The 24233-nt window shown below is 38.7% G+C and overlaps 1 protein-coding gene across 11 annotated transcripts in view; it reads left to right on the top strand.

The window, feature by feature from the left end:
• Positions 1-4142: 4142 nt before the first annotated feature.
• IWS1 (interacts with SUPT6H, CTD assembly factor 1) overlaps positions 4143-24233 on the top strand; it is a 54885-nt gene continuing 34794 nt past the window's right edge. For 3 of the 11 annotated variants that reach the window (XR_010662526.1, XM_065931964.1, XM_065931965.1), the window contains exons 1-3: positions 4145-4561; positions 7017-7135; positions 21052-21120. Coding sequence is in view for 6 of the 11 variants with exons in the window: in XM_065931964.1 (XP_065788036.1) it covers positions 4528-4561; positions 7017-7135; positions 21052-21120 (222 nt within the window). In the remaining 5 variants the exon portion in view is untranslated. Of the gene's footprint in view, positions 4562-7016; positions 7136-21051; positions 21121-24233 lie in introns of all 11 variants that reach the window. The other 8 variants (XR_010662529.1, XR_010662530.1, XM_065931967.1 and 5 more) reach the window with 6 other exon arrangements.

Below are 24233 nucleotides of genomic sequence, written 5' to 3'. Positions count from 1 at the left end.
AGGTGGAGGAATCCATGATCAAATTACCTACATTGATTGGATAAGAGAGAAAGTAAAGGAATTCTAAAAAAGATCTGCTTCACTGACTATGCTTAAGCCTTTGACTGTGTGGATCACAACAAACTGTGGAAAATTCTTAAAAAGATGGACATACTGAATCACCTTATCTGTTTCCTGAGAAATCTGTATGCACGTCAAGAAGCAATAGTTAGAACTAGACATGGAACAATGGACTGGTTAAAAATTGGGAAAGGATTACGTCAGGGGTATATATTGCCACCCTGCTTATTTAACGTCTATGCAGAATATGCCATTAAAATGCCAGGTTGGATGAATCACAAGCTGGAATCAAGATTGCCAGGAGAAATATCAACAGACTCAGATATGCAGATGACACCACTCTTGTGGCAGAAAGTGAAGAGAAGCTAAAGAGTCTCTTGATGAGGGTGAGAGAGGAAAATGAAAAAGCTGGCTTAAAAACTCAATACTCAAAAAACTAAGAGCATGCATGGCATCCAGTCCCATCACTTCATGGCAAATAAAAGGGGGAAAAGTGAAAACAGTGACAGATATCTTCTTGGGCTCCAAAATCACTGTGGACAGTGACTGCAGCCATGATACTAAGACACTTGCCCATTGGAAGGAAAGCTTTGACAAACCTAGACAGTGTATTAAAAAGCACTTTGCCAGCAAATGTCCGTATAGTCAAAGCTATAGTTTTTCCAGGACTTATATGTGGATGTGAGAGTTGGACCATAAAGAAGGCTGAGTGTCAAAGAGTTGATGCTTTCAAATTGTGGCACTGGAGAAGACTCTTGAGAGTCTCTTGGACAGCAAGGAGATCAGACCAGTCAATCCTAAAGGAAATCAACCCTGAATATTCATTGAAGGACTGATGTTGAAGCTCCAATATTTTGGCCACCTGATGGGAGGGCAGGAGGAAAGGGGGGCAACAGAAATTGAGATGGTTGGATAGCATCACCGACTTAATGGAGATGAGTTGGAGCAAAGTCTGGGAGATAGTGAAGGACAGGGAAAGCTGGCATGCTACAGTCCATGGGGTTGCAAAGAGTCAGACATGACTTAGAGACTGAACAACAACAACAACAAGGGGCCTTGAAATCTGATTCAACTCCCTCATCTAACACAATAAGCTCAGAGCTTGACACAGAACCCAGATTTCTGATCCCCAAGCCTGAAGTTCTGCCACTGCTAGGCTGCTCTTGATATTGTATGACTTTTCACTCCCAGAAATATTCAGCAAGTTGCAGTATCTCAAAAGGCTGGAAGGATAATTCTTGCATGGTTGTCAGTCAAGGGAAACAGAGTTCAGGACTGCCACAGCTCATTTCTCCCATGTCTCTCATGTCTCTTCTCTATCTTTAGTATACTTAGAAAAAACAGCCTCCCTGCTGAGTGGCCTCTCTACCACCAGCTGTGCTGGGACTGGAACGAGGAGTGGAGAGAGATGGTGGTCTTCAAAATGCAAGGCAACCAAGACTCAGAAAGCCTATCTGTTCTGCTCCAAGATCTGTCCTTTGGAGGCTCTGAAAGACAGCCACCTGGTGGAATGGGGCTCTGGAAAACTCTCCTGGAGCTGTGTTTGCATTTGCAAGCACAATGCTTTAACTAAGACTCTTAGGTTTGTTTCAAAAAGCCTGTCCTGTCCCACTAAGTTAATGGCTTCTTGAGTATAAAACATAGATCTGACACTTTCCTTACAGCCTTCTGACTCTCTGCACATTATGCTCTGTTAAGTCTGCTTCTACTTCTCCATTCTCTAAACCATCAGGACAGTTAGAATTTTTATGTTAAAATTCAGTCATTATCCTTTTGTAATTGCATTGCTTAGCCCAATTACTTTCATAGCTGTTGGTTGTATACGTTGGTGAAACTACAAGATCTTTATTGACAGGATTTGCAGTGGGTTCTCTTCTTGGATTTCTACCCTATTCACTCACCTTATTACACAGGTACAACCTCTTAGAAGAGAGGTTGATCTCTTTGGAAGAAAGGTGGATCCTGGGCCCTTTTCTACTAAATGGAAGGAAATGAATTTTTAAATTTTCTACCTTTAGTTCCAGGCACTGTTAATTCCTTGCTATTATAATTCTCACAATAGCTTAAGAAGATGTCATTCCTACAGCTGAAGGGGTATACTGGGACTTCAAAGCTATTTTCCACTGTATGTACAGGGGAAAGACTGCCTATGAATTTTCTTGCAAGAAAACGGTAATTTCTAGAGAAACCATCCCTCTCTCTTCCTTTCCATGTCCTTTTCTGTAGCCTAGAACTGGGTTCTGCAAAGTAATCTGACTGGTTAACAATGGTTCCAGGATTATCAAAGCTGGGATGTGGTTTCACTAATGACATTCTGAGAATTCATAGCATAGCTGCTGCTGCTGCTGCTAAGTCACTTCAGTCGTGTCCAACTCTGTGCCCATAGATGGCAGCCCACCAGGCTCCTCTGTCCCTGGGATTCTCCAGGCAAGAACACTGGAGTGGGTTGCCATTTCCTTCTCCAATGCATGAAAGTGAGAAGTGAAAGAGAAGTTGCTCAGTCGTGTCCAACTTGTAGCGACTCCATGGACTGCTCCCAGGTTCCTCCATCCATGGAATTTTCCAGGCAAGAGTACTGGAGTGAGTTGCCATTGCCTTGTCTGCATAACATAGCTAACATCATAAAATTCATAAATCTGAACTCCAAGGTAGAATGTGGACTTTTCAGGGCACCGCATGGGTCCTTATAGCAGGCTAGGTATGCCTAGAAATCCAGTCCAAGATGTATGCTTTGCCAACTAACGAAAGGCCCTATTTCTGCAAGGCTACACCTCCTAGGGAATATTTCCTATACTTCCTCCAATCTAAAGGCAGTAATATTGTCTTTTCCATTTAAGACAAAAAAAAGCAAGAAAATCGACTTTAGTCAGGGTATTGCAATAGGAAGAGTACACCAGATATGAAGATCAGGGTATCTAGTACAGGGGACATGGGGTTGTCTGAGACTTTCCTAGGAAGGAATGTGTGATGCTTTATAGTTGTGATTGATTTGCAGTCAGAAGTTTCAAACAGTAACGAGAACAGAAAAATGTTTATTCCAGCATCTAGTTATTTGGGGACTTCCCTGGTAGCTCAGCTGGAAAAAAATCTGCATGCAATGCAGGAGACTTCTGTTCAATTCCTGGGTCATGAAGTTCCCCTAGAGAAGGGATAGGCTACCCACTCTAGTATTCTTGGGCTTCCCTGGTGGTTCAGACGGTAAAGAATCTGCTAGCACACCTGGGTTCCATCCCTGGGCTGGGAAGATCCCCTAGAGGAGGGCATGGCAACCCATTCCAGTATTCTTGTCTGGAGAATCCCCATGGACAGGGGAGCCTGGAGTCTCAAAGAGTCAGACACGACTGAGCGACTAAGCACAGCATAGCACTAGTTTTAGAGGGGCAAAGTCAGGAACAGAAAGTTGCAAGATCTGAGCAGGTTCAGAAGGAAGGGGAAAGGTCTTCTGCCTTGTCATGGGTAAACTAGGCGGTCATCTCTAAGTCTTACAGGTCTCACGAAAAAGAGCGGAGAATAACCTTTACTTGAGAGATAGGAAGAGGGATGGTTCTTTAAAGTCCGCGTTCTGACATGCTAGTTTCTCAACCATTGTTGTTTCTCACAAGCATGTAGGGCTCAAGGGAAGTTCAACAGTTTCACTTCAGCAAGATTTCATCCGGGAACCCTCCTGGAAGCAAAAACCTGTACTTCCTATTGTAAACCAAATGGTTTCTTAAGATGGAAATTAAGTCGTAACTTTTTAAAAAGAAAGGACGAAAAATGCCTTGAAAAGAGGCTCTTTTGATCAGGTCACTTAGTAACACATCATAGCTCGCTAGGCTTCGAACTACAAGTCCCAGAAGAAAACGCGCCACTTCCCGTCCTAAGGGCGGGAATCAAGCGCGTCGCTGCTTGATGGGAACGATAGTTAATTTCCGTATGATGGAAAATTTAATTTTAGCGAGTCTTCATTTTTCGGAACAATACTCCAGATGGTACTCAAACAAAGCACGGGCGGAGAACCCATAAAGTAACACTCATCTCCATGGGGAACAGACCAGATTCCTCCAAGAAGATTGTAATTGCAGTCGGGGCTCCCGCTCAATTTCCCCACAAGTTTCCTTTCCGGCCAATGCCGTGTGTCATACCGTTGAGTCTTCTCATTGGCCAGATGTCATGTGACAGCGCCTGCGCACTGCATTCTTTTGAGGGTGGGGGCAGACGCCATTTTGGCCCAGAGGTGCTTCTGGGAAGTAGCTCACTGACCCGCGCGCTTTGGTCGCCAGCAGGGTACGGCCTTTTCTGCAGGCGTTTGTAGGTCCAAGTGTGCGCGTCTGCCGCCGTTGCTGCCTTACTCTCCGCAGTCTCCCAAAGCTCCAGTTGGGCGGGAGCCTCTGAGCCCCGGGCCGCGCTATCGGTGGTCACAGCGCCGGCAAGGAAGTGACGGGGGCGGCGCGGGGCCCAGACACTCCCCGCCTAGAGCCGCCTGCGATGGACTCGGAGTATTACAGCGGCGACCAGTCAGGTGAGGCAGGGACGTAGGGGACAGGGCTGGGGGGCGGTGCGGTTTCTCGATCGGGCTTGGCCACGCACTCCCGCGGGGAAGAGAAGGAAGCCCCAGAAACCTCTCCCGGGACTCAGTCTGATGTTGACTGAGGCGTAGCGGGGAGAGCTGGCAGCCCGGCTGCGGACCCAGAAGTTAGAACCTTGGAGAGGGAATTCTGGACGGAAAGCCGTCTTTCAGATCGGCGAAGGATGTTGCTGAACTGGGAGCCCCTTGTATATATCAAATGCTTACTGTGTGCAAAGTATTAGGAATGGCCTCTCTTGATAGGGAATTTGTTTGAGCAGTTGAGAGTGATTTTCGAGAATCCCGGGGAGCTAGCTGTTCAGTGGGGGTGCATGATCTTACCTAGACTTTTCACTTGGAGTTGAAACTGGTTTGACTACGCCTGCAAACTAGTTTCTCCCATTAAAGAAAACATCGGAGTTGAGTTGTATACGTATTTTAGAATAAGGTGTGTACCTCTGGGGCTTACTAGTGATTTTTGTGCCTTTCCTTCAACTTGAGATCTTTCCCCTTTCTCCTCCCTTAAGTTCTTTCTTTTTCTGTTTATAAACACGCGGCCCCACTCTGTTAACGCAGTGCTGGGCACTGGGGAACCCAAAACGAATAAGGCAGAACCTCATGGGGAATAAAAACATTACTTTTGCTTTCCTATTGTGTTCTAGTTCCAGTGAGTATTGTCTGTCAGAAGTGCTTAAATAAATTTCTAAGCATAACTACCTTCTTTTCTGTTTTGCGTTCACATAGATTCTAATATATGACGACGAATAGCAGTGACTGCAAACACGTTTCCAAACATATTCTGCTGTTTCGCTTTAAACGTTTTCCTCATGTTTTCAAAATAGTTGTCAGTTCATTTGTGTTTTTAAATTTAATATGCTGAAAGACATGAAAAGTTAGCAATTTCCTGACTTTTTTTTTTAGCGTTTTTTTGATGTTTATCCCTGTATTCCTAACTTATGCTATCTTGTTGCATCATTTTTAGGCATTCTGTAATTATTTCCTATTATGCTAGGACAGGGTTTTAACCTCTTCTGACCCTCCTTACCCCAATTCTGACCGTTGAAGCATAACTTTTCTTTATACTTCAAATTTTTTTTTATTCAGTTAAGTTGTTCAGTCGTGTCCGACTCTTTGCGACCCCATGAATCGTAGCACGCCAGGCCTCCCTGTCCGTCACCAACTCCTGGAGTTTACTCAAACTCATGTCCCTTGAGTCCGTGATGCCATCCAACCACCTCATCCTCTGTCGTCCCCTTCTCCTCCTGCCCCCAATCCCTCCCAACATCAGGGTCTTTTCCAATGAGTCAACTCTTCGCATGAGGTGGTCAAAGTATTGGAGTTTCAGCTTCAGCATCAGTCCTTCCAGTGAACACCCAGGACTGATCTCCTTTAGGATGGACTGGTTGAATCTCCTTGCAGTTCAAGGGACTCTCAAGAGTCTTCTCCAACACCACAGTTCAAAAGCATCAATTTTTTGGCACTCAGCTTTCTTCACAGTCCGACTCTCACATCCATACATGACCAGTGGAAAAACCATAGCCTTGACCAGATGGATCTTTGTTGGCAAAATAATGTCTCTGCTTTTTAATATACCATATAATAAAAAGGTTAAATATATGTATATTCAATACTCCTTAGCTGAGTAGAATAGTTCACTAGTATGATAGTGATTTCATTCTTAAACTTTTTTTGTTTTTTGGTTTCCCTGTAGTTAGCTGGTTCATATTTTAAATTTTGTTTTTATTAAACTTTTAACCAAGACTTCCTGTATCCTCCAACAGCTCTAAATTCCTCTCAGTACAATTTTTCTTTGTATTTTTAAAGTATTGGTTAAAGATAGGTAGCAATTTTTTTTATAATAGTATAGTAGTATATACTTTTACTTTCAGGAGTTTATACACTATTTCTGGAATGGAATGCTGTATGCTCTTCATTCATAAACAAATACTATACCAGGTAGTGTTCTCCACTCCAGGGATTCATCAGTGAACTAGAATCTCTGCTCTTTTGGCACTTCTATTCAAGTGAGGAAAGAATCACATTAAACAAAATTAACTTGGAAACTCATGTAGTCCATTAGTAGGTGGTAAGTAAGTGCTGTGGAGAAAATAGACTTCATTATTTTAACAAAGTTGAAAGTGCACACAGTTATTTAGAATTTGTTGACTTGGTTCTTAGTGGCATTTCTTAAGCTTCACGTTCCTTTAATGATATATTTTCACTGCCACATGTGTCAACAGTACAGGTTATGACTGTTAGTATTTATGTATGTATTGTACTTGTTCACAAATTAGTTATGCTTCATCAGTGGTGACCTTTGCTCTTACCTTATTCTTGATTTATTGTGTTCATTTCAGTTGAGGATGTCATCCATCTTACTCCTTAAGTGGGTTTTTGTTTTATTTTTAAGCAGATGATGGTGGCGCTACCCCAGTACAGGATGAACGGGATTCAGGGTCAGACGTTGAGGATGATGTAAATGAGCAGCACTCTGGATCAGACACTGGAAGTGTAGAACGTCATTCAGAGGTATTGGCTAAACAACATCTTTGGGGAGGCTTTTCCCTTGCTTATTCTATGAAACTTGTTTTATTTAGGAGATGTAGAGACCCTGTCACAGGGTCTAGGCTGCAAACCCTTCAAAAATAATAGAGAACTGCTTTAAAAATAAATAGGGCTAGTCTGGTTACTTATGAAATCATAGGGAGTAAGTACTGATTGAGTCTCATTTTAGATATTAGGCAGTCTCAACTGTGCTTATTGATTCAGAAAATAAGTCAGGTGTTTGATATTTGACTAGACTTCCTCATTCCCAGAATGATGTCTTAATGGGACAGTGAGGATTTGTACTCTGAAGAAATGCCAATGGAAACAGAGTTATGGGGGTTATCACCTATTACCTTTGTATCATTTTAATTTGCTTGCCTGGTTATGCAGTCTGTACTGCACAATGTTAACAAAATAAAATTGAGGCTTTTTTAAAAATTTAGCTGTAAGTTTTCAGTAAAACACAGTCTGAAGAGTAGGAATGATAAAGATGGCCAATATGCCATATATTTTGCTTAACTACACATGCACAGAAAATTGCCCAGTTTTAGGTTATTACATGCAATAATAGATGCAATTGTTAGAGATTGTATTATTGACTCTGTCCTTTGATATATCTCTAGTGTAGCCATATATCCAACAAATGTTTATTGAGCAACTGCTATGTATCAGGCTCTTTTGACATATGAGTGACTTAATGAGGTTCTACTGCCACGAAAATCCTTTTTTTCTTGTTTTCCAGTAGCAAAAGAAAGACATTAAACAATATACTTTAAAAAAAGAAAATTCTATAGTTTGTTAGAAGATGATAACTGCTGTGGAGAAGGAAGAAAGAAAGAATGAGTGAAGGGTGCCGGGATGCAGGGCAGGCTTTAGTGTTAAATAAGGAGGTACATTAAGAAAGTGACATTTGAATCAAGATATGAAAGGAGGTGAAGGAATAGCTACATGGCTATGTAGTGAATGAACACTCCTAACAAAGATCTAAGGTGGGAGCCATTGTGGCTACAGTAGAGTAAATATGGGGCAGATGAGATCAGAAGTGGGAGGAGGGCTTATCTTTTAGTTATTTTGGTGTCATTTTGGTTTTTTGTATACTATTAAGCATTTAGACTAAATTCTAATTAATATATAATTTATAGGTAGAAATTACTTGATAATATAAACATTGTTATAGTATATTTAGTGTGTAACATCTTAATTTCCCATTTTGGAAAACAGCATGAGGAGATTGACTCATGGCTTCATGCTTCAGTTATAAGTGTGTTATAAATGTAGTGTTCACTTTCTTTTTTTCAACTACTTTTTTTTTTAAATGAGATGGATTCTAAATAAATATGCATGTTGTAAATTTAGAGATTATGTGAAAATTTTAAAAAGAAAGTCAGCATACTCCTGTCACAGAAATGACTATTAACTTTTTTATATTTTTTCTCCTGCATTTTTATTCTTATATAGAATGTATGTATATGTTTTAAGTTACTTGAAATATATATATATATATATTACATGTCTGTATAACATTTTTATCTCTTCACTTAAGATTTTAAATACTTAAGTATTTCCCCATGTCATTAAAGATTCTCACTAAGTGTAATTTTTAATGGCTACTTAATATTTCATAACATGGATAAACTATTACTTATTCAACAGTTTCCTAATTGTTAACATTTAGACTGTCTAACTATTGTCAGTGAAGTCTGCCATGAACATACTTTTGTGCTTTTCATAGATTTTCCCCTCCAGAAAGGTTATCCTAATTACTAGTAGTTTTGAGTGGCAGTTGTACCCTTGAAAAAGTATAGTTACATTATATGAAGAGGTCCAGATTATAGCCCCATAATTTGAAAGATGTGTATTAGTTTTCTACTGCTGCCATAACAACCGGATTCAAATTTAGTGGCTAAAAATAACCCCAGAGATTTGTTTCTTAAAATTCCAGAGGTCAGAAGTCTAAAGTGGATCTCACTGGGTTAAAATAGGGTTTCACTAGAGCTGTGTTCTTTCTCTGAGGGAGAATCTGCTTCCTTGCCTTCTCCAGCTCTACGGGACACTTGCACTGGTTGGCATATGGCTGCTTCCATCTTCAAAGCTAGAACTGTAGCATCTTCAGATCTCTCAGACCTTTGCTTACTTCCTCATATGTCTGTTTCTCTGACTTTCCTCCCTCCCCTGCATAAGGATCGTTATAATTAATAATATATTGGGCCTACTCAAGTAATCCAGGATAATCTCCCTATCCTTAATTACATCTATACTTTGCTTTTGCATATTTACATGTTCTGTGGTCATCTTTTGTGGGGCATTATTTTGCCTGGTGCAAGATGGTACTCACAACATGATTTTCCAAATAATATTTTTCCCATTTGGTTTTGGAGTTTTACAGGCAAGGTTTTGTTTGTTTTTTAGTTCATTTTACCTGTAGTACTCACTCTGCATGTGTTTCTTTAGATCTCTAAGGAAAGTGTTGAAAAAGATCAAGATAATATTTTAAAACTTAATACAATCAGTATGATGAAAAAAATAGCAAAATCTTAAAGTCAGGATTAGTAACAGTGCTTTAATGGTCCATATTGGAGCCTGAAGCAAAGAAAAATAAGTAATACATATCCCAGTGTTTAAATTTTGATACTTTGTTCATCATGGATTTTTTTTATATGTCAAATTTGACCTTTAAAAATAACACCTTTTTTTCTACACAGCTTTATTGAGATAAACTTACATACCATACAATTCACCCATTTAAAGTGTGCAATTCAGTGATTTTTAGTATATTCACAGCAGTATAGCCATCAACATAGTCCTTTTTAGAATATTTTAATCACATCAAAAGGAAACCCTTTAGCTGTTACCTCTTTACCACTCCCACCTTCCAGTTAGTCAGTCAGTTCAGTTGCTCAGTCGTGTCCGACTCTGCGACCCCACGGACTGCAGCACACCAGGCCTCCCTGTCCATCACTGACTCCCGGAGTTTACTCAAACTCATGTCCATTGAGTCGGTGATGCCATCCAACCATCTCATTCTCTTGTTGTCCCCTTCTCCCCTGCCTTCAGTCTTTCCCGACATCAGGGGCTTTTCCAATGAGTCAGTTCTTTGCATCAGGTGGCCAAAGTATTGGAGTTTCAGCTTCAACATCAGTCCTTCTAATGAACGTTCAGGACTGGTTTCCTTTAGAATGAACTGGTTGGATCTCCTTGCAGCCCAAGGGACTTTCAAGAGTCTTCTCCAACACCACAATTCAAAAGCATCAATTCTTCTGCACTCAGCTTTCTTTATAGTCCAACTCTCACATCCATACATGACCACTGGAAAAACCATAGCCTTGACTAGACGGACCTTTGTTGGCAAAGTAATGCCTCTGCTTTTTAATATGCTGTCTAGGTTGGTCATAACTTTTCTTCCAAGGAGTAACTGTCTTTTTATTTCCTGGCTGCAGTCACCTTCTGCAGTGATTTTGGAGTCCAAGAAAATAAAGTCAGCCAATGTTTCCACTTTCTCCATTTATTTTCCATAAAGTGATGGGACTGGATGTCATGATGTTAGTTTTCTGAATGTTGAGCTTTAAGCCAACTTTTTCACACTCCTCTTTTACTTTCATCAAGAGGCTTTTTAGTTCTTCTCACTTTCTGCCATAAGGGTGGTGTCATCTGAGGTTATTGGTATTTCCCCCAGCAATCTTGATTCCAGCTTGTGCTCCCACCCCCCAGCCCCTCCTTATTTTGGACATTTCATATGAATAGAATTATATAACATGTGGTCTTTTATGACCGACTTCTTTCACTTAGTACTTTCAATGTTTATCCAAGCTGTAGCATGTGTTAGTATTTCTTTCCATCTTGTGATCAGTAGTAGTCCATTCTTTGGATAAACCACATTTTGTTTATCCTTTTGTCAGTTAAAGGAATTTAAATTGGTTGCCCTGTTTTTTTCACAGTTGCTGCACCAGTTGACATTCCTACCAACAGTGCAGAGGTGTTCCCTTTCCTCCACATCTTTGCCAACACTTGTTATTTCTTGTCTTTTTGATAAGAGTCTTTCTGACAGGTGTGAGGTGATACTACTGATACTGTGGTTTTCATGTGCATTTCCCTGATGATGAGTGGTCTTTTCATGTGTTTGTTGGCCATCTGTATATCTTCTTTGGACAAATAGCTATTTAGATCCTCTGCACATTTTGTTGTTGGGTTATTTGTTTTCTTAATGTTGAGTTGTGTGAATTCTTTGTGTATTTTGGAAATTAACCCCTTAACAGATATGTTTTTTGCAAATATTTTGTCCCATTAAGTAGGCAATCTTTTTGTTTTGTTGATAGTTTCTTTTGCTGTACAAAAGCTTTTTAGTTTGATATAGTTCCATTTGTTTGATATAGTTCCATTTATTTATTTTTGTTTTTGTTTCCCTTCCCTGAGGAGATGTGTCCAAAAAAATATTGCTAAGACTGGCGTCAGGAGTACACTACATATGTTTTCTTCTAGGAGTTTTGTGGATTTAGGTTATACACTTAAGTTTTTAATTGATTTTTAGAATATTACTGTATATGGTGTGAAAGTAATCCAGTTTGATTCTTTTGCATGTAGCTGTTCAGTTTTCTCAACATCATTCATTGAAGAGACTGTTCTTTCTCACTGTGTGTTCTTGACCCATTTGTTGTAGATTACTTGACCATAGGTGCTTTGGTTAATTTCTGGGCTCTCTATTCTGTTGTGTCGATCTGTGTGTCTGTTTTTTATGCCAGTACCGTACTGTTCTGACTGTTGTAGCATTATAATATAGTTTGAGATCAGGGCATATGATATCTCCAGCTTTGTTCTTTCTCAGGGTTTTGACTATTCAGGTTCTTTTGTGGTTTATTTTAGGATTATTTTTTCCTAGTTATGTTAAAAATGCCATTGCAGTTTTGAAAGGGATTGCATTGACCCTGTAGCTTGCTTTGGGTAATATGGTCGTTTTAGCAATATCAATTTTTCCAATCCATGAGCATGGATTAACTTTCTTTTTATTTGTGTCCTCAGTTTCTTTCATCAGTGTCATAGTTTTCAGTGTACTCTCCTTGTTGGTTGAATTTATTCCTAGATTTTTCATTCTTTTGGATGCAGTTATAAATGGGATTGCTTTCTTAATCTTTTCTGTTTTATAGTTCATTTTTAATGTAAAGAAATGCAACAGATTTTTTGTATGTTGATTTGTACCATACAACTTTACCAAACTCACTGATTAGTTCTAGCAGTTTTCTGGTGAGTCGTTAGGGTTCTCTTTATATATTATGTCATCTGCAAATAATGACACTGTTGCTTCTGTTTTGGATGCCTTTTATTTCTTTTTCTTGCCCAGTTACTAAGACTTCCAATACAGCGTTGTATAATAGTGGTGAGGGATGGCATTTTTGTCTTTTCCTGATCTTAGAGGGAAAACTTACAGCTTTTCACCATTGAGTGTGATGTTGGCTGTGGGCTTGTCACATGGTCTTATTATGTTGAGATACATTCTCTGTTTACCCAGTTTGTTGAGACTTTTTGTCGTTAATTGATGTAAAATTTTGTCTGCTTTTTTTTCTTTTTCTGCAGCCATCGAGATGATCATGTGATTTTTAGTTTTCATTTTGTTAATATTGTATGTCGCATTAATTTGTGGATATTGAGCCATCCTTGCATCCATGGAAAAAATCCCATTTGATCATAGTGTATGATTGTTTTAATGTCTTGCTGAATTTAGTTTGCTAATAATTTTTTGAGAATTTTCACATGTATGTTCATCAGGGATATTGGCCTGTGATGTTCTTTTCTTGTGTCCTTGTCTGGTTTTGGTATCAGGGCAATGCTGGTTTCATAAAATGATTTTGGAAATGTTCCCTCCTCTTCATTTGGCACCATTTGAGAAGGACTGGTATTAATTCTTCTAAATGTCTGGTAGAATTCATCAGTGAAGCCATCTGATCCTGAACTTTCCCATGTTGGAAAATTTTTCATTACTGATTCAGTCTCTTCATGGTAATCCATCTGTTTAGATTTTCTGTTTCTTCTTGATTCAGTCTTAGTTTGAATGTGTCTAGGAATTTGTTTCTTATAGATTGTCCAATTTCTTGGTATACAGTTCTTTAGTTTTTATGATCCTTTGTATTTGTGTGGTGTCAACTGTAGTGTTGACACCTTTTCTTTCCTTTATAGTTTAGCTTTTTTCCATCCTCTTTCTTTTTCCCCTCTTGGTAAGTCTGGCTAAAAGTTTGCCTATTTATCTTTTTAAAAAACAAGTCTTAATTTTATTGATCTTTCTGTTGTCTTTTTAGTCTGTATTTCATTTAACTTTGCTCTAATCTTTCTTACTTCTTTTCTTCTAATTACTTGGGCTTAATTTATTCTTTTTTTCCAGTTCCTTGAGGTGTAAAGTTGTTTTTTAAGCTATTTCTTTTTGCTTAATGTAGGCATCTATTGTAACCTTCCTTCTTAGAACTGCTCTACTGTTTTCCATAAGTTTTGGCTTATTGTATTTCCATTTTCATTTGTCTCAAAGATATTTTTTGATTTCTACTTTGGCTCACTGGTTGTTCAGTAACATGATGTTTGATCTCCATCTATTTGTGAAATTTTCTATTTTCTTCTCATAATTGATTGCTTCTTTCATACCATTGTGGTCAGAAAAGATGTTTAGTATGATTTCAGTCTTCTTGAATTTATTAGGACTTATTTTGTGCCCTAACATCTGATTTATACTGGAGTTTGTTCTATGTACACTTGAGAAGAATGTGTACACTGCTTCTGTTGAGTGAAATGTTCTATAAATGCCTCTTCAGTGCATTTGGTCTAACATGTGGTTTAAGCCCAGTACTTCCTTATTGATTTTCTGTCTGATCTGTCCATTATTGAAAGTGAGAGATTGAAGTTCCCTACAATTATTGCATTGATATCTTATTTTTTCATTCAGGTCTATATTAATATTTAGGTGCTGTGATGTTGGGTGCATAAATATTTACAAATGTTAAATTCTCTTGTTGGAGTAACTCTTTTATCATTATATACTGATTTCCTTTGTATCTTATTATAGTTTTTGCTAAAAGTCTGTTTTCTCTTATTATAAATATAGCTAATATAGCTTCATGTGCTTTCATTTGGTTTCCATTTGCATGGAATATCTTTTTCCATCTCTTTTTTTCCTCAGCCTGCATGTGTCCTAAAACCTTAAGTGTCTCTTGTAGACAGCACATAGCTCAGTTTGTTTTTTTCCCATCCATTCAGCCACTCTGTCTTCTGGTTGGAGAACTGAGTCCATTTACGTTTAAAGTAAATATTGATAGTTAGGGGCTTATTGCCATTTTGTTCATTGTTCTCTTACTGTTTTGTCATTTTTTCTTTCTCCTGCTCTCTTCCTTTGTGGTTTGATGATTTTCTGTAGTAGTATGCTAAGGTTACTTACACCTTTTTGCTTTGTGGCTTACCCTGAGGCTTATGTAAAATATCTTATACCAGTCTCTTTTAAGCTGATAACTTCAAGTACATGCTAAAGTTTTTCCTTAATGTAATACAACTTTGTTCTCATCCACCTTCTTTACTCTGTCATTGGAAAATGCACATTATATTCTTATATATTGCAGGTTCAGCAATACAATGTATACATATTTATGCACTGTTGTTTCAATCAGTTACATCAAGAAAGGAAAAAATACAGATTTTATAATCACACAGTTACCTTTTCTGGTGGTTATTATTTTTTTCATGTGGATTCACTGAGGTCACTTGCTTTCAGCCTGAAGAACTTCATTTAGCAGTTGTACGGTAGGTCTGCTAGACAGATTCTTTCCTCTTTTGGTCATCTGGAAAAGTTTTCTTTTTTTTTTTTTTTTTTTGGTGTTAACTTGTTTTTGAAAGATACTCAGTTTTTCTTTGAGCTCTTTGAATGTGTTATCCCACTGCTTTCTGGCCTCCATTGTCTCTATTGAGGAGTCAGTTGTTAATCTTATTGTGTTGTTGTTTTAAGTGATCAAATTTCTGTTTCTATATATATTGTGTACTTGATATGATATTGTCATCATGCCTTTATTTCTTTAAGCATGTTTACAGATGGCCACTTTGAAGTCTTTTTTGATAAATCTGGTATCTGGTTGCTGTCACAGGCAGTTTCTGTTGTCTGCTTTTTTCCTGATTATGGGTCAACTTTCCAGTTTCTTTGCATGCCTTTTCATTTATTGTTGGAAACTGGATGTTTTGAATTGTTTAATGACTGGGTGGATTATATTTCCTCACCCACAGCTTTAAATCTCTGATGTTGCATCCTCAGATGTGCAATTTGGGACATGCTGACTTGTCACCTGGGATGATAGTAGCATTAATAGGGCTCTTTTTTCCCTTTTTCTGTGACCATCATCAGCTGTTAAAACTCCAGTAATGGCTCTGTTTTTTTCAGCATTGGCCTATGGCACAAATTGCTCAACAAGTTAGTCTGACTCCTCCCACCTATATTATTATCTGCTTATCTCCTGCAAAGTAGCTGGCCTGCAGTTTATATTTTGAATCTCCTCCTAAGTGCATTTCACCACAACTTCCAGTGGAAGTGCCTTAGCCTGAACTTCCCCAAGCTTGGCTACAGATGCATTTGATTTCTTTGGGGAAAAATTAGAAGCTGTCTGGTTTACTGCCTGCTTTCTATTATTTATGTATTTATGGCTGTGCTGGGTCTTCGTCTCTGCATGCAGGCTTTCTCTAGTTGGGGCGAGTGGTGGCTGCTCTCTAGTTGCAGTGCAGGGGCTTCTCGTTTTGGTGGCTTGCACCTCGTTGCAGAGCGTGGGCTCTAGGCACACAGGCTCAGTGGTTGTGTCTGAGCTTAGTTGTCCCGCAGCATGTGGGATCTTCCCAGACCAGGAATCAAACCTGTGTCCCCAGCATTGGTGGGCCAATTCTTTTTTTTTTTTTTTTTAATTATTTTATTTATTCATTTCTTAAATTGACAATTTTACAATCAATCAGACTGCTAAATAATTGGAAGGATTTTTTATATTAGGTTTTTTTTTTTCCATTTATTTTTATTACTTGGAGGCTAATTACTTCACAACATTGCAGTGGGTTTTGTCATACATTGATATGAATCAGCCATGGAGTTACATGTATTCCCCATCCCGATCCCCCTTCCCACCTCCGTCTCCACCCGATTCCTCTGGGTCTTCCCAGCGCACCAGGCCTGAGCACTTGTCTCATGCATCCCACCTGGGCTGGTGATCTGTTTCACTATAGATAATATACACGCTGTTCTCTCGAAACATCCCACCCTCACCTTCTCCCACAGAGTCCAAAAGTCTGTTCTGTACTTCTGTGTCTCTTTTTCTGCCCTGCATATAGGGCCATCGTTACCATCTTTCTAAATTCCATATATATGTGTTAGTATGCTGTAATGTTCTTTATCTTTCTGGCTTACTTCACTCTGTATGATGGGCTCCAGTTTCATCCATCTCATTAGAACTGATTCAAATGAATTCTTTTTAATGGCTGAGTAATATTCCATGGTGTATATGTGCAACAGCTTCCTTATCCATTCATCTGTTGATGGGCATCTAGGTTGCTACCATGTCCTGGCTATTATAAACAGTGCTGCGATGAACATTGGGGTGCACGTGTCTCTTTCAGATCTGGTCTCCTCGGTGTGTATGCCCAGGAGCAGCATTGCTGGGTCATATGGCAGTTCTATTTCCGTTTTCAAAGAAATCTCCACACTGTTCTCCATAGCGGCTGTACTAGTTTGCATTCGGTGGGCCAATTCTTAAATCCCTGGACCACCAGAGAAGTCCTACTGCCTGTTTTTTCCCCAAGCAAAGTCTCTGAGCCAGGGATCTGGAGTTTGGGAAGGGAAAGGGAGATGGCAAGCTTCTCTCTGAGTGACATCCCAGTTCTAGAAGCTGAACTCTCAGTGTGGGATGGGAATTGGGTAGCAACCTGAAGTGCTCCTGGCTTGCCTCTCTTGGCATGGAACCACTGTGGCACAAATTCGGGCAAAGGTGTTGAGGGCTCTGGTATTCTTAGTGTGCTCTGCCCCCAGTAGAGCCTTCGTACTGTGATTGACAGCCGCCAGTTTCAGCTGCACTTGCTGGGAACTTACCCACACAACAGGTAGCTGGAGGCAGAATGAGAAGCTCTGGTATCATGCCTCTCCCGGGAAGAAGCCCCACCCTCAGGAGCTAGAGGAAGAGAGTACCCTGTTTTTGACTGCAGCAGCCTGGAGTAGAATCATTTTCTTGCTGATCTCTGAGGGTGGAAGTAAGGAGTAGTATTGGTTCAAATACCAGATGTTTTTGCCTTTCTTACCAAATTTTTGTAGACCATCTTGGATAGATGCTTCTTTATTTGCTCTTTGTCTTTAGTACCATTTCCAGAGGCTTTGAATGGTTGTTTTTATTTACACTTAAAGGTATGTCTTTTTATTTCCTCTCCAATTTTCTTTTTTTGGCCACACCCCATGGCATACAGGATATTAGTTCCCTGCCCAGGGATCAAACCCTCACCTACTGCAGTGGAAGTGCTGAGTCTTAACCACTGAACCCCCAGGGAAGTCCTTGAATGGTTGTTTTTAAGTGCTTCTAACTGGTTTCACTGTAGAGTGGGTTAGCAGAGCTTTTCATTTTCATACCAGAAGTTTTCACTTAGCTTCATTTTTACCTCTCTTTACTACTTGGTTGAAGCTATGTTTCCCGGTTCACATTCCAGAAGAAGCCAGGATGCTTTACTTGTTACTCTATTAACACAGTCTCTACTGGGCCCTTTGGCTCTTTCATCTCATTGTGTGTGGGTGTGGCCTCCCCTACACGGAGAGCTGGCCAGTGCTAAACATGATGATTGGTAATGTTATTAGTAATTAGATAATTAGTAATTAGATGATTCTGAGTAAGCCAGCTGTTGGCATTTAGAGGCAGTCCTTTATATTGCAGGACATTTAGTATCTTGGTTCCAAAGCATTAAATAAATGGTAGTAACATATGCTCTCCAGTCATTGCCAACCTAAGGGCCTTTGCATTCACAAATGCCTCCTTAGGGGAAGACTCAGAACCACCCTCAGGTTGAGAACACTGAAATGGACAAATGAGGCATAGAAAACATAAGAAAGGAAGCAATAAGTATACAACAAAATGAAAGTGAAAATGAAGTCGCTCAGTCCTGTCAGACTCTTTGCGACCCCTTGGACTGTAGCCCACCAGTTAGTAATTAAAGTATAAAGAGAACATTTCTAAGAATGGCAGTGCAACCATTAAAGTTGTTTCCAAAAAAATATTTTGTGAAATGGGAGAAGTCAGTGTGATTCTAGATCCTTATTTACTGTTTTAAAGTAAATTCACACAGAGAAGAGATTGGGAGGAAATTCCTTGTAAAAAATGTGAATAATGGTGATCTTTGGGTTGTGCTGTTAAAGGTGATTTTAATATACTTTTCTGTGTTTGCACATTAATATTTGAAATCAAAGGACAATAGCTAGAATAACTGTCCCATCATTTTATATAGTTACCTGTTTTTATTAGCATGCATCAAATAACTAAATATATTTAAAAATCACATAAAGGGCACATACAAAGGACTGTAGGAGGATGGAAGGGTGGGCTAAGTAGCCTCTGAGGAATGACTGACATTACCAGATGGAGAAGCCGGTTAGAGATGATGGTGATAATCCTAGCTGGAGAGAACCACAGGTTCAAAGGCCTAGAACTGAGAAGGACTTGTGTTTCAGGAGTGAGTATTATGGCTGGAAAGTAGGTTTACTCCTAGGTGTTTCATTCTTTTTGATGCAGTGATAAATAGAATCACTGCTTGAGGTTTCTCTTTCTGATCTTTCGTTCTTATGTATAGAAATGCAACAGATTTTCTGAGTATTAATTTTGTAACCTGCAAATTTACCACATTCACTGATGAGTTCTAGTAGTTTTCTGGTAGCATCTTTAGAATCTTCATGTCATCTGCAAACAGTGACAGTTTAACTTCTTTATAAACACAGTTTTTAAAATAAAGCAGTTTGAGCATGAATGCACCCTACTCACAACTAGTTGCCAGTTCTAATTTTTGTTGTTTTATTTGAATATTCTCTTTAGCAGCATGAAATCAGTTGTGGATTGTGATCAGCTGGTTTTTGTTCCACAGAAAATAAATGGAAAGTAATGTGCATTTTAGAATCCAGTTTGTAGGTTTTATCTACATAGAAAAGTAATATTCCCCTCTAGAGTATCTCACAGGAAAAAATAGTGCATGGGGCTATTGAGACAGAGGTTGTTTGGAAATGGTGCCTGGCTTCTCCTTTTTTGCTGACTGTAGGCAGAAGCTAGTGGGCACGAGTATCCATCTTTGGTTGAAGTTGGTGACAGCCCCATTAGCCCCAGCTTTACCTTGCATTGAGAAGAGATAGCAGTCTGCAATCATTTGGGTCTTTCCACAGAAAGGTTGTGCTAATGTAAGGAAAGCATTCCCATGAGGAGTACATTGAAGCCAGTATAAGACTCTTTTTAGACATTGCTCTCCTTGTTTACCCTAATTGTTAGCACTTCTTTCAATTCCATTTGCACGTCCTTTCTTTGTGTTAGGTTTCAGCCTTTATCTTTGAGTCTACCAGATTAATGAGAAAAACATATTTTGCTTTGGTTCTTTTTTGTTAAGTATTATCTTGTGGGGTTTGTTTTATTTGTATTACTGAAGGTAAAAGATAGGTTTTGGGTTACTTTTCTTAAATGGTTTCTTATCTTAAGGTCATTTGTTCATTCATATTATGAAGATAAATGTAAAAAAGTCACCTTTGAGTGAGGTAGATGCACAGGATGCCCTGGTGACATGAAAGGAGGAATGACTGACCAGCTCAGCCTGCATAGATGATATATTTGAGCTCTGTCTTCAAGGGTGAATGTCTTATAATTAATAATTAATATTTGGTTATGGATGATTAGCAACATATAGTGAGTGCTCATAGGCACATGCTAATTGCTTTACATGCATTTGGTCCTCTGAATAGACTGACCTCTAAGTTATAAATACTACTTCTGACTCTGTCAGATTGAGGACTTTAGGAAATTAAGATAATTTCCCTAAATTTTACAGTAGAAGATGACCACGAGCCTAGATGGCCTAGATCTTAATAGACTCTAAAGTCCACATTGTGAACTGTCATATTATATTGCACAAAATCCATTCTACCTAAGAGAGAAGGATGAAAGAGGCTTCAGGAAGGGGGTATTTTTACCTTGTGTTGAGATATGAAAAGGATAAGGTGAGGTGAAAACATGGAGTAATGTAGTGAAGTCTATAGTTCCATGTGTCTGCAGTAAAATTTTAATGTGTAGTTAGAGTCACTTGGATTAGATGTCAAAATGCAGATTCTTTGGCCCCTTCCCCAGATTTACTGTCTAAATACCTGGAGATGAGAAGCACAAAAATCTGTGTTTTCACCAAAGCTTCCCAGGTGATTCTTAATGCAAGAGTTTGGGAACTGCTGGTGCAATGCATAGAGTTGATGCTGGTGAAAGGGCAGAAGCGAGTCTGGAGAGGTAGGTGGAAGTTTGCTTCATCATTATAAACTTTTTATTTTTATTTATTTATTTATTTGTTTTTGGCTGTGCTGGGTCTTCGTTGCTACGTGGACTTTTCTCTAGTTGTGGCCAGCAGGGGCTACTTTCTGGTTGGAGTGTGCAGGCTTCTTATCGCACTGACTTCTCTTGTGGAGTACGGGCTCTAGGGGGTGCCGGCTTCAGTAACTGTGGCTCCCAGGCTTTAGAGCAGAGACTCAGGAGTTGTACACAGGCTTAGTTGCTCCGAGGCGTGTGGAACCCTCCCAGACCAGGGATCAAACCTGTGTCTTCTGCATTGGCAGGCAGATTCTTTACCATTGAGTCACCAGGAAAGTCCCATCATTATAAACTCCTAAACTTTGTGTAGACATTTTCTTTTTCTAGTACCCAGAAGAAGTGTTTTTGTTTTTGACTGATTCTAAGATCAACCAGCTTTTGACAAAAGACACTCAGGTATATATCTTCATTTTATTATGTGTGTGATTGCTGTAAAGCTGGAGTTTCACAAAGTCAAAAGCCTTGCAGCCCTTCGGGAGTTACACTAGATTAACAGCATTGTGTAATAAAAACTGGATTTCTCAGATCCTTCCTTATACTCTTACAGTGATATGTATTGTCAAAGCTCCATGATGAGGATTTAAAATTTATCTTCTTGAACTGAGATCCAGTGAAATATGTTTTGGAAAATGTTCCTGTAAATACTTCCTCATGGAATTTACTATGTGACTTGGCGTTGAATGTTTTACCAATTTATGATGAAGGGTTAGTTTGCAAGTTCAACTGTTTTGAGTTTAATTCTTTTAATTAATAAGGAGGAAACAGTTGTCCTCAGTTTTTTTTTTTTTGTTCTTTTCAAGGACTTCTATTTGACATTCTTATACTTCTTTGAAATTTACAAATTGATACTTGCTTTATATAATTTTAATTAATTAATTATTTTAAATTTAGAATGTTAATCATCTCTGCATATTGTGGCACTGGTCGTTGAGGAATCTGTTACCATTTACTGAGATGAACGACCAGGTCATTCATTATGGGTAACCAGTAGTTGTTTATAACTACAGTGTAAATGATTTTAAGAGCAGGATATGAGGTGTTATAGACATCTCTAAAGCATCTAAGGACTGTCAGAGAGCTCAGTTTCTCTGAGAGTTAAAATTGGGGATTCTTTTTATATTAAGAAAGTGTTTAAATGGCACGTGTGTGCACTGAGTTGCTCAGTCATGTCTGACTCTTTGCGACTCTATGGACTGTAGTCCACTAGGCTCCTCTGTCAGTGGGATTCTCCAGGCACGAATACTGTAGTAGGTTGCCATTTCCTGTTCCAGGGGATCTTCCAGACCCAAGGATTGAAGCCGCGTCTCTGTGTCTCCTGCATTGGCAGGTGGATTCTTTACCTCTGTGCCACCTGGGAATCCCACTGTTTATTTGTTGATATCAAATATGACTTTTAAAAAGCACTTTTTGGGTTAACTTTACAATTTAATTGCTGAAACCAGTCTAAAGTTTTTCTAATATTGTTTTGATAACTTCTAAGTTTTATCATATAATTTCTAATATACTTTTCCCAAGACTTATAATGTATTCACCAAAGTACATTGTCTAACTTGAGTCTATCAATCAGTACTTTCTTACTGCAGTGATTTCCTGCTTTTCCTCCATTGTGCCACACCTGATGGGTAAATACTCAGGTTCTTATAAATCTCCTCAAAAATTGATGAGAATTCATATAAGTTTCACAGTTGTTATTACATGTCATGTCCTTGGTTGGGAAGTCCAGGATAAAGTGTAATAGATCCATTTTGGAATGACTGCTCAGTTCATGGCATCTCCTTTCTTTGGGAGTGTCTCCCAGCGCTGCACCTCTGCTTTGGCTATAACCCGTTGAGTCACAGAGTCAGGACATCCTCTATTGCCATGACCTGTTAGATCATGTCTTCTGGGAACTTAAAATTGAGGTCCAAGGCACGAAAATTTATCAATGGTGAGAGCTAAGTCTCTAGTGAAAGGTCCTTGAGTTTCCTTTCTGAGCTCTCTGAACTGCCCTGGTTCCTACCCTTCTAGAGCTTTTAACCATTCATCCCGTGATGATTCTGGAAAGATTGTTCTGGAGTTAACCTGAAATGATTTGTGTTGTTTGCAGCTGAAATAAATTGAGTCACAAGATCATGTTGTTAGAGTTACGTCTTAAGTATGTTATGGAAACCATTCCAAAAGGCAGTTAACAATTTTCCCTTTTGCCTCCTGCTTTAGTTACCTCTGCTGGTACCTGTATATTTTGCCTTCCACCCTCAATAATGTAGTTAACTTCTTAACTCTGTCATCACAGATTAATTAAATACCTGTTGTCTGCACACCTTTTATGGCTTAGTTTCATATAAATCACTTCCTAGCTTTCAGATTATCACCTTTGTAATAGTGTATATTATACTATTGTTATGATATATTTGGCCAGCTCACTAGATAATATTTCCTTAAGGTCAGGCACTGAGACAGGTTCAGCCTTGATTCTTAGCACCTTGTACATAGTAGAATTGAAGCAAATACTAATTGAGTAATTATTCCTCACTTTAAATTATTAACATTTAATTCTTATTATTCATTCAACAAATTCTTACTATGATTTTGGGTATACCAGACACCCTTCTGTGTTCTGAAGCACAGAGTGTGCCTTCTCAGTGAAGACAACAGGCCAAAAAACGCCTGCCTTCTTAGGTGTCACACTCTAGATAGTTAATTTTTTCATCTATATTCTTTTAAAATATAAAAAACTAAATTATGAAGTACAGCCAAAAGTAAGCTTCTAGCAATACATGGAGTACTATATCTTGTACGGTATGAAAAAATTCTGTTATTTTTCTTCTGTCCTAATTTAATAGATAAATGCCAGTTTTATTGGGGTAACAGGGTGTATGACTGACAAGGAATACAGTGCTATGCTGTGAGTGACCCATGATAATAAAAGGAAAATAGTTTTGGGAAATTTGAAAAGTTTATGATTTTAAAAAATTTCTTGAATAGTGTTATATTTGAATGAATATATTTATAGCAGTTACTATATCTTTGGAACTCTACTGTCAAGATGACAGTGAAATACAGAGGGAGAAAAGCCCTCAAATTTTTATATTATAAGCTTATTAAATAAGCCTTTTATCTTGTCACTGAATTGTCTTGCTACTTAATTATTTCATCACATGATATGGTGGGCTTATACTTTGTTTCTTTGCTGCTTGAGAGTTGATCTGTGCTAAAGTAAGTCCAGGTAATGTTCATCATATATTATAAAGAAAAATACTGGCTCAACATATTTTTAAGGAGGAAAACTCAAACACAGAAATACTTTACTTTTTAAGCCAGAATATTAATTACCATATTAGTGAGAGTTCAGATACTAGAAGGGAAAAAATTCCCCACATTCTAGTTGCTAGTATTTTGATATATTTAGTTTTATATATTTTTCTCTGCATTTAAAAAAGCACAGCCAAAATATACTTGTATCACCTTTATACCCTAGGGTTTTCAGATTACTTCACGTGATGTTATGTTAGTATTGTTAGGTTAGTCAG

The sequence above is a fragment of the Muntiacus reevesi genome, chromosome 3 (genome assembly GCF_963930625.1).
Source record: "Muntiacus reevesi chromosome 3, mMunRee1.1, whole genome shotgun sequence".
NCBI lineage: Eukaryota > Metazoa > Chordata > Mammalia > Artiodactyla > Cervidae > Muntiacus > Muntiacus reevesi.
Note: the sequence above shows the minus strand (reverse complement) of the source record. Positions and strands in the feature narration are given on the sequence as shown.